Here is a 10,031-nt window from a genome sequence, read left to right as displayed (position 1 = left end):
AGGTAGCCTCCGCCCAGTTTATATGACATCTTTGAGTTAGAAAAAAGTGGTAAGAGCCCCATGCCAGAAGGGCACTCTCTTCAGCCAAGCACCCCTGTTCACAACCAACACAACTCAGGGGACAGCTCTATGGAGCGGCGGCTCATTCACCTGGGCCCGCTTCCTGTATCTCCTGCTGCATGGCTCCTCCAGGCCAAGAGCCCTTCCTTCTGCTGGAGCACCACCCTGTACATCTTCCCCATCGCTCCCTCTCCCCTCCCCCATCCTTACCATCAGGGCATCCCCCCCACTAAAGAAGAAAGGCTGAGCCAGTAGGGCTTATTTATTTATTTATTTATTTATTTATTTATTTATTTATTTATTATTTATTATTTTTTATTGAATAATCTCTGAGAGAAGGGCCCAGGAATAGAAGGGACAAGGGAGGACCCAGAGAAGCAGAGCCCCAGGAAGGGGACACCCCACCTCTGGGGCTCTGGGCCAAAGCAACTGGGGGACCCACACCTGCCAGCACAGAGTGCTCCTTTGGTTTTGGGCAGAAATCCAGCCACTGCCCAATACTGCCAGCCCTGATCTCAGACAGCCTCTGTCCCCATTCTCTGCCAGCAGCAGGACGGAGTGGTTCACAACATCCCAAGGGGGGCCAGCCCTCCCGGATGATGTGGCTGCCAGTGTCACACCCTCCTTCCGCAGGAATGAGAGAGCTTGAGCTCGCTTTCCAGTGGGCATCAAGCAAAGACAGGGGAGTTGTGCCAGTCAGAATACACCAGAAATCCCGAGAAGGTGCTGTCTGTCTTGATGCTGGCATAGATGCCTATGTAATCGCCCACGCCTACCTGCACCCACACCTGGTCCTCTGGCTCCAGCCTCACCATGGCGCCCCCGGAGAGGGAGGCTGGTTTGGGCCACCCCCCAAAAAACTGGAAGAAAGAGGCGATGGACTCGCCGTTCTTGACCAGATCGAACTGCAGGCTAGCCCGGTAGACGGTGGCGTGGACCGCGAAGTAGTAGACCCCGGGCACCTGGCAGGTGAACTTGCCGGTGGTGGCGTCGTAATGTCCTTGCTCGTTCACCAGCACGCGGTCGAAGGGTAGGGGCGCGTCCGACGGCGGAGGCACGCGGCTCTCGGAGCGCTTGGCGCTGAAAGCGGAGCGCGGAGGCACGGAGCACTCGCCGGCGGGCCCCGCCGCTCCCACGGGTCCCGCCTCTCCTCGCGGCCCGGGTTCCCCCCGGGGCCCCGGCAGTCCTGCGGGGGTGTGGGGCGCGGTTAGGGCGAGCGTGGCTGCGGCGGCGGCGGTCCGCAGCCGGAGGCGCGGGGGGCGCCGCTCAACGCCCTCCTCACCCTCTCTGGGGCTCCCGGCCGCCGCTTCCCGGGCGAGAGCCGCCCTGCCGCCAGCTCCCCGGGCCCCGCCGCCCGCAGGACAGGATCCCCGGAGCCGCGGCCGCCGCGCGCTGCGTCACCCTCCCCGCGCCCTGCTCCCGGGGCCGGCGGCGCCCCCTGGCGGGACGCTGAGCCCCTGCCCTCGGCCCGGCGAGCGCCGACCGCCCGGTGGACGGCGCCCCCGCCGCCTTCTTACCCGGACTCCCGCCCTCGCCTTTCTCTCCCGGAGCCCCGGGCGCGCCGTCGCGACCGTCGCGGCCGTCCCGGCCGGGCAGGCCCTGGCTGCCGTGATGGCCCGGCGTGCCGGGAAGCCCGGGGTGCCCCGGGCACAGGCTGGGGATCTTGTTGTCGTCCAGCGGGGGCGAGCCGGCCGCCAGGCCCAGGAGCAGCAGGGCGACGAGCGGCCTCATGGCGCTGGCACGGGGACTCCGGCCGCCGGGGTCCTTTCGCAGTCTGCGGGCCAGGCGGGACGGGAGTCGGGACCCAGAATCCCGGCACCGGCCTCGCTCCCCGCCCCGGCGCGACCGGGTGGGTCCCCACCCCACTGCCACGGGCCTGAGGCTGAGCGGCCGCGGGGGGATGAAGGAGGGGCGCCCCCAGAGCCGAGGACCCGGAGGGCGCCGGGGTGGGGGGGCAGGAGAGGCTGGCCGCTCCCCCCCACCCCACCCCGTGCCGTCTTTCCCCCAGTCCCTCCCGTCCCCACCCCCCTCCCGTCCTCTGCCGCACTCACCCCGTCCCGTCTCCCGAGGCTTCCTTGGGGCGCTCGCTACTCCGGACCCTTCAGATGACCCTTGCCCCGCCCCTGCGCTTCTCCCCCGTCAGGCGTCCCCTGCCCTCGGTGTCCCCCTGGTCCGGGTTCACTCCCTGCCGGCTCCGCTCTGCTCCTCCCAGACTCCAAGAGGAAACCAGTTGTTCAGGGGCCAAGAGCTCCCGGCCGGGAAATAGCAGGGAAATAACTCGTGGTGTCGCCCGGCTGCCGGCCAAGATTTGGGGGAGAAAGGAGGGGGAGGGAGTGTTAGCTGGGCACAGGGAGGCAGAGCTGTGTGAGACAGACACTCGGGGCACCCACTGCTCCAAGGAGCCCGAAGGAGAGAGGGTGCGGTGACAGAGAGCAAGGACAAGACCAGTCCAGGGGAGACAGAAGCTGAGAACGGCCGGGTGAGAGTTTCAGAGGCTGAAGGCTGGATCTCCAGGACTCAGAACAGGGCCTGCCACATTACTAGGCACTCAACACATTTTTGTTCAATACATGAAAGAGTCAGAAGGCAGGTGGTGGAGAACCTGAAAAAGCAGGTGGAGAGGGGAAGGCGGGAGACTGGCAATCTGGGTCAGAGGCTTGGGTGGGAAGCAGTCCTCACGATCAACGGCATGGTGTGGAGCTGGGGCAAGAAAAGGGTCAGGGAAGCTTCCAGTAGCCCTGCCGAGGACTTCTCTTCCCCTACTTGGGAGGCTCCAGAGAGGATGGGCAGAGTCTCATGCTGGTCCTCCTTCCTTTGTCCCCTGCCTGCCCGCCCTGATTGGCAAAGGTGGACGGGCAGGCCGAGGGGCAGGGGCCGGCCTTCAGGGTCAGGGCCGTGCACAGGCCTCCAGGCCGGCCGCCTCGGGTAGCCTGTTGCAGTTGAACGGCCAGGGGGTACCCAGTAGAGCCAGGCCAGACTGGCACTGGCGCTCAGCCTCCTGGCAGACAGAGCGGCAGGGGGGAAGGACACTGCCTATGGGGGTGCAGTGGGGCACAAGCAGCCCACAGAGGAGCCTCCGGAAACTCTGGTAGCAGGGCAGACTTGTCAGGCTCTGTGGAAGGAGGACATCAGCCCTCAGGCACCATACTCCCTAGGCTCCCTCCACTTCCTGCCCCCCCCCAATCTCTTCCCAGAGCACCTTGTAACCTCTAAGGATCTCCACCACCTCCTCCTGGGTGGCCATGCCCACCCAGACGTTAGGGAAGGCCGTGGTGTTGTAGCTCAGACCGACGCACATCTCTACCTGGACAGGCTCACAGGCCAGCTCTGTAAGGGGAGAATCACTGTGGGGGGACACTGCTGGTGACCCAGGGCAAGTCACCTAACCGCTCCCTCTGGGTCATTTGGGGGTTGTTGTGGGAATCAAAGGAGCTAACATGGGGAGATGCTTTGCACACATCACAGGTGCCCATTATCCTCAAGAGCCCGCCCAAACGTCCTTTGCCAGCCCTGGGCATCACGCAGGTGTCTCTGATCTCGGGAACATGAGACACTGACATTGGCAGGGCCTGCGGGGCACCTGGAAGGAACTCCCCCGCTCTTGCCTTCCTCCTCCTCCTCATCTTCTTTTTTTTAAGTAGGCTCCACACCCAATGTGGGCCTTGAACTCACAACCCCAAGATCAAGAGTCCCATGCTCTACGACTGAGCCAGCCAGGTGCCCCTCACCTTCCTCTCTGAGGTGGGCTGTGCAGAGGGGCTTTCTGTGTGAAAAGGCTGGGCGGTTCTTGAAGCCCCTACCATTGACTCCCAGATTCCCACTTGCCTTGGCAGTGACGTTAAGTACCATTGCCACCACCGGGTGAGAGTCCCTCCCCGGACTCTGTGGAGTCCCCCCATCGGGGAGGATAGGGGTGGGCTGTGATGAAGGGTGCCAACGGGGTTTCTATGAACCGACCCCCAGCCTCCTCCTGCCTTCTGGGCCCTGCCCACAGTGCTCTGGGGCGGCTTCTCACCTGGGGGTGGGAACAAGGGGCTGCTGCAGCTGTCATCGCTGCTGTCCGGGCAGCGTCTCCATGTATCACACGTCCACTGCGGACTCTTACAGCCTCCATCACGGCAGGAGAACTCTCCGGGCCCACAGGGATCTGTAGGCAAAGGGGGTATGGCGGTGCCCTGGGACAGGGGTCCAGAGCCCTTCCTCGTTCTGCTGGAGGCGACTCCGCTGCCCACACCTGCTCACCCAGGGGCACCCACTTTCTGTGGCATTGAGGGCCCGGTAGGTGGCAGAGAAGCCCCCGGTGCTGATGCCACGGTCTGTCCGAAAGAACACCACCAGCTGCTGGTGCGAGGAGATGAGGCGAGGTGGGGGCTCCGTTCCACAGAACCTGCCCGAGCCAGAGAGCAGCCCTTGGCAGGGGGCCCTTGGCCCACCCAGGGTGTTCCCACGGGCCTCCCTCTGAGCTGGTGCTCTGGGCTGTGCCAGAGGGAATGGGACACAGGGCCGCTGACTCATGGCGCTTAGTAGGCATATTTAGTAGGCAAAGAATTTAGCAAACTGCTTGAATTTGAGCCAGTCGGAGATGGGAAACACCAGTGAGGGTTTGAGGGGAAGTGGGAGTGGCCCCGCGGGGCAGGAGAACCAGGCGGGAAGGGTACAGGGAAATGACCTTCTGCGCAGGGGCAATGCCAAACAAAGGCTTTGGGCTGAGGAAGGACAAGCCTCTTCCTAGGGTGACAGTGAAAAGACGTCTGGCTTAGAGCGGAAGGAACTGGAAGCCAGGGAGAGAGCAGGGTGAATCTGCGGGAGGCCTTGACCCTCAGACTGCGGAGGATGGAGTTTCTCCAGGGCTCCTGCTCAGGGGGCTACCTGCCCAGGAGGCCAAGAGCCCCTGTGTCGCTGGCCTCATACACGGCCACGTAGTCCAGCTTGCACTCGTCCTGAGCTTCCAGGCTGAAGTTGTGGAACCGCAGTTCTAGGCCGTGTCCCGCCGGCACGGAGATGTGCCAGGTGCAGAGCTGGGGGAGGGCACAGATGGAGTCGGTCAGGGTTCCTTCTCCCGTCCCACTCTGGGCACCCAGGCAGGGCTCCAGAAGGGCTTTCTCCCTGCTGCAGGCCGGGCAGGGCGTGGGAGGGGGTGGCCCACCAGGCTCTTTGCACTCCCGGTGGAAGGGCCTTTGAACTTGTCTGCTCTCAGAGAGAAGTTTGCCCAGCACGGGAACATGGGGCTACCTAGTAAGCACTGAATACAGTTCCCTTGCTGCCTGTTGGATCTCTGACCTTCCCAAGAACCAGGCCACGTCTCCCATGCTGTTCCCGGTCACATTAACCTGGTGCACAGGTGTGGGTCTGCAGGTGCCACACCGCCCTCCCTGTGGCGCACCAGCTTACCTGCTGACGAGGGTACCTCTGCAGGTCGCGGGGGGCAGAGAAAGTGCCCTGGAGCCCCGTCAGATTCCCCCCGCACCCTGAAGAGAGGAGGAGGGACGTGAGTTTGCCAGGGTCTGTGCCTTGGACAGGGTCGCACGGGCAGGGACTGCAGGGGAGAGTTTGGGCCAGGCCCATGAGGAAGCAACTTCTGGGCCAGGAGCGTATCTGGGCAAGTTGGGGGCTAGGCCAGAGCTGGGGAGCCCAGGCCGAACCCGGGATCGGATGCCTGGAGACAGAACCCGCCCTGTGCCTGGCGGGGCCCGTACCCAAGAACTTGGCACTGCAGCTGGTCTCATCGCTGCCATCAGCACAGTTGGCAATACCATCGCACACTGAGTCAGGCAGCAGGCAGACGAGCTGGTCACAGGGGAACTCATCGTGAGCACAGCTCCCTGTGTGTGTGAGGAGGGTGCGTCTGCATTCAGAACCTCCCAGAGTCTCCAGCCCTTTTGCCAGTGCTGCGAGTGTTTGGGGTGGGGGTGGGGGGAGCAGACGCTTGAGGGACAGCCAGAGGCGGGGTGGCAGAACACTCACCGTTCCCGGGAGTCACAGCCTGGTACCAGGCGTGGAAACCAAATCCTTCCACACTGCTGTCAGAGACGAAGGCCACCCGGAGGCGGCTGGCGTTGGTGTTGAGGGTGGGGGGAGGCACCCTCCCACACACTCTGCAAGGAGCCAAATTGGGGGGTGATGGAGGAGGCTCAGAGCTCAGGGCCAGCCGGAGTGGAGGCTGCCTGGACCCTGCCGTCCTCTTGCCTCAAGCCCTGACCCGAGGAGGACGGTGTCAAAAAGGGTCGTTTCATTTCCCAGGGAGCTCTGACTCTCCTGACTGCCATGTCCCTCCTTGTGGCATTTATTCATGGACAACGGGGTGGGAGCTCCATCTGACAGAGAGGAGCGGTGACCTTCCCAAGGTCATGCAGCAGGCTGGTGGCAGAGCTGGGCCCCTGAGGTCAGGTTTCTCGGTTTCTTCCCAGTCCAGCCTTTCGCACTGGCGCAGGGCAGGGGTGAGATCTCCGGGGGCAGGGGGCCCCACCTGAGGAGGGGGCCTTCAGGCTCAGGAGAGATTTCCAAGCGATCGAAAAGACAGGAGGCCACGCTCTCCATGCTGAGCGCTTCGATCCTGAGCTGTACCGCCCGGTCTGCGGCCACCTGGATGTGCCACACGCAGTGGGCGTTGGGAGGGTAAGGGTCCGGGTAGTTGGGGCTGCTGAAGAAGCCCCTTGGGCCAGAAAGGAGGCCCCCACAGGCTGCAGAGATGAAGGTTAGAGTTCCAAGGTCAAAAGGAGAGAGACCCTTTTATTTCCAAGGCTCTCCTTCCTGGCCCCTCCTCCTCCTGCCATCTTGGACTCTTCTCCCGGAAGATCTGCCCCGGGTACTCACTGGGCTGGGGTGAGGGGCTCATGCCTGCCTCCTCCAGCTGTCCTTTTGGGTTCCCAGATGCCGGAGAGGTGGTGGTGATGTTGGAAGGGGTGGTGGGGGTGGGGGTGGTGGTGGTGGTGGTCCCACTGGGGGTCAGGTTTTGGGCAGGCAGTGGCTGATAGGAGGCCCCAGACAGGGGTGTAGCCCGCAATTCTGGAGGTGGGAAGATGGGGGAGTGGGATTCAGAGGAGCTGGTTCCCCAGAGGTGACGCATAGAGTGGCTTATGGAATCTCATTCAAAAGCCCTTCTCCCACGCAGGGCCAGGGACTCACGGGCTAGAATGATGGCCACCAGAAGCGCGAGCAGCAGGAGCAGGAGGCCAGCCAGCAGGAGGACGCACAGCCAGGAGAAATGGCAGTCGGGGCGGAGCCCCCGGGGGCGCTGACCTGTGGGTGGGTGGGTGGGGTGGGGTGGGATGTTGAGGGCTCCTTGGGCGTCGCTCACACTGTTCTAGCTCCTAGGTCTCTGTTCTCCCCCATGCGGGTCACTCCCTGAGATGGTTACCATGCCAGGGAGCCGGGATGCTGCAGCTGGCATCCTCCCGGAAGGCTGCTGGAGGGCAAGGTGGCCCTGATTCAGGCTCAAAAGCAGGATTGCAGAACTCAGTCTGAAAGGGAAAGACTGGAGGGCTGAGGGCCAGTGGCCACACTGCCTGGCTGGCATGTCCCCCGGGGCACGGCCAGCCCTAGGCAGGGATCTGGGGCTTGGGAGAGGGTCCTATGAGACCCTTACCTTGCTCAGTTCTGTCGCCTCCACACACAGGATGATATCCGAGCATTCCTTCATGGTTCGAGGCTCTGCGTGGCTTTCTGGGAGTCCCTGTGATTGCCTAAGACCGCCAAGGGCCCACTCCCCGATCCCAAAGTGCCTATCAAAGGGACAGCCTCTGCTCCCTTTGGGAAGGGGCTGCCAGATGAGACTGACTCTCAGACTGCCCTTGGCCGATTGGTTCAGGACCTGGATACTCTGTCCCTGTGTTGGGGAAGGAAGCAGCCAGAAGGAATTTGCAAAGGCATGAAATGGTCCCTTAATCCAACTCAGCTGAGGGCGCTAAGGTCGACAGCTTGGCCCAGGACAGCAGTCCTTAAAGGCACAGGCCGTGGTTGCGAACACCCCGCAGAGGAAACTAGGTGCTTGTGGGGGGAGGGTGTGACCAAGGGAGCTGACACCCCCTTTCCTCACCTCACCCAAAATATTGAGTGAGCACCGAGGGGTGCTGGGAGGGAAGGAGGACTGTGCAAGCCTGAGGGAGCCTTGGAAGCTGGGTGGGAGGGTTCTGCAGCTTTAAGGCCTAGGAGCCTGGGGGGACGAAATCAGCTGCCCTCCCATCTGGGGCCTGGGGCGTTAGCCAAGCTCGGGTCTTTGGGAGGCCCCCGTGAGCGTACCTTTGTGGCCAGGACCAGCTAAGGCAGTACAGGAAGCACATGGTACGTAGGGGCTGCTTCTCTCCGTGCTGATGTGCTAGGGAAGCTGGAGGGGCCTGCCGCCTCTGCCTGGGACCCTTTGGCCTGCAGACAAAAGGCAGGGGAGAAGAAGGAAGAGGGGCCAAGTCCTTGGACAGGGTGGCCGGGGCAGGCCCTCCAGTGGCTGTGGGGCCTGGGAGTTGGTGCTATCTGCTGCTGCAGGGTAGAAAACCCACCCTCTGCAAACTGGACACTTCATGCCTCTTCCTCCGTGACGACAGTCTCTTGGAAAAACCCAGCCTGGCCCGGCCGTCCTCGGGGAGAAAGGAAAGGGCTTGTTAACCTGTTTTGTGTTAGCCATGCTCGGGCGGAGTCGGGCAGCGCGGGACTAGGGAGGCAGCATCTTCGTGGCCAGCATTTGCACAATGTTACGTATTAGGCCCTGGGCAAGAGGCCTTCCGTGTCGTTTCCCTCCCTGGGTCACACTACGAGGTAGCATAACCATCTCATAAATGACAGCACTGAGGCTTCCCCAGGGTCACACAGTGGGTGCGATACAGAGCCAAGAGTTGAATCTGGGGCTGAGGAAATCCAAAGTGTGTGCTTCCCAGGACACACCTCTCTCACCCTCCGCTGGGGTGAGGCCTGCTGGCAACATCGGGGAACAAAGTGAGGAGCCCAGAGGGGAGAGAAGAAACAAAGGAGACAGATTATCTGATGCTTATGCAGCTGTCCTCATACTCTAGGAGACCCTTCACCCCCAGGTTATTCTCCATTCATCCCCTGGGGTGCCCTGGGCTGCTTGTGTATAAGGGGGCAAGCCTTTTTTCTTGGATCCTTGGATGGGGACTGCTTTTAGAGGGTTCGAGAGGTCGAAAGTATTTCCTTCCACAAGAACACTAAAATATTATTTGCCTTTTCATTTGTGAGTACACAGCACAGTCTTCCAGAGGCTGTGCGGGAAGCTTCTGTCTGGCTTCTGCTGTTTTCCGTGGCCATCCTCTGGGCAAAAGGGACTTAGGGTGCTGTTCCAGTGGTTTCTGGCTCTCTTGGGCTTCTGCTTGTATTCCTAAGAGCATGACTTCCTGTAGCTTCCCCATGCTGACCCCACACACCGTTCTCTCTCCTTGACTCTCTGTGGCTCTTCTGCCACCAGGAAGGGCGAGGCCAGCCTGAGCTTGGCTAGAACATTCTGGGACTCCAGGCTCTATGGCTTGCTCTCCTGCTAGTTCTCTAGCTCAAACTTCCACTTCAGCCAGACCAGCCTCTTCATTGTCCCTGGAACATGATGTGTCCTTCCTACGAAAGACAGGTGCCCAGACTTGTCCTCTCATGTAGAACGCCTTCTTTTTCCGTGTTCCCAGGGCCAGCACTGGAGGCGCGCATTAGCATCTGACTCTTCTTCCCCACCCAAATCTGTCAGTCGTCCTCCTCCTCTCCTTGTTCACTGCCACCCCTAGCCTTGACCCTCGTCCCCTGGCTTCTGGATCTCCCCTCGTCTCTAGAAGCCCAGAAGACTGCAGCTCTATTCCAGCCAGCCTTCCTCGATCTCCCAGGGGAAGGCCACACTGAATAGCAGGCAACCAGAAATGCCCATCCCTTGGATTTCGGTCGTCCCTCCGGTGGCCGTACTTCACGAATTCTGGGCCATGCTGTTACTTACTTTGCATTCCTGAGCCTTTATCATATGTTGTTTGGAGGAGAAAAGAAGGCAC

The 10,031-nt window shown here is 61.8% G+C and overlaps 2 protein-coding genes across 2 annotated transcripts; both read right to left on the bottom strand.

Moving 5' to 3' along the window:
• Positions 1-312: 312 nt before the first annotated feature.
• Positions 313-2,262, bottom strand: C1QTNF5 (C1q and TNF related 5). Its single transcript, XM_045797977.2, has 3 exons — positions 2,112-2,262; positions 1,578-1,834; positions 313-1,246 (listed from the first exon to the last, which is right to left on the bottom strand). Exons 2-3 carry the CDS (start codon positions 1,789-1,791, stop codon positions 729-731), a joined length of 732 nt encoding a protein of 243 aa, XP_045653933.1. The 5' UTR covers positions 1,792-1,834; positions 2,112-2,262; the 3' UTR covers positions 313-728.
• Positions 2,263-2,396: 134 nt separating this feature from the next.
• Positions 2,397-7,879, bottom strand: MFRP (membrane frizzled-related protein). Its single transcript, XM_045797978.2, has 13 exons — positions 7,646-7,879; positions 7,418-7,520; positions 7,186-7,299; positions 6,874-7,065; positions 6,527-6,740; positions 6,025-6,155; positions 5,757-5,882; positions 5,452-5,528; positions 4,930-5,078; positions 4,317-4,447; positions 4,076-4,207; positions 3,260-3,387; positions 2,397-3,172 (listed from the first exon to the last, which is right to left on the bottom strand). The coding sequence occupies exons 1-13, from the start codon at positions 7,697-7,699 to the stop codon at positions 2,948-2,950; spliced, it is 1,776 nt and encodes a 591-aa protein (XP_045653934.1). The 5' UTR covers positions 7,700-7,879; the 3' UTR covers positions 2,397-2,947.
• Between the last annotated feature and the right edge of the window lie 2,152 nt (positions 7,880-10,031).

The sequence above is a fragment of the Ursus americanus genome, chromosome 16, assembly GCF_024610735.1.
Source record: "Ursus americanus isolate L20-20 chromosome 16, mUrsAme1.1.p, whole genome shotgun sequence".
In the NCBI taxonomy this organism is placed as follows: Eukaryota; Metazoa; Chordata; class Mammalia; order Carnivora; family Ursidae; genus Ursus; species Ursus americanus.
This window is presented reverse-complemented; position numbering and strand designations above follow the sequence as displayed.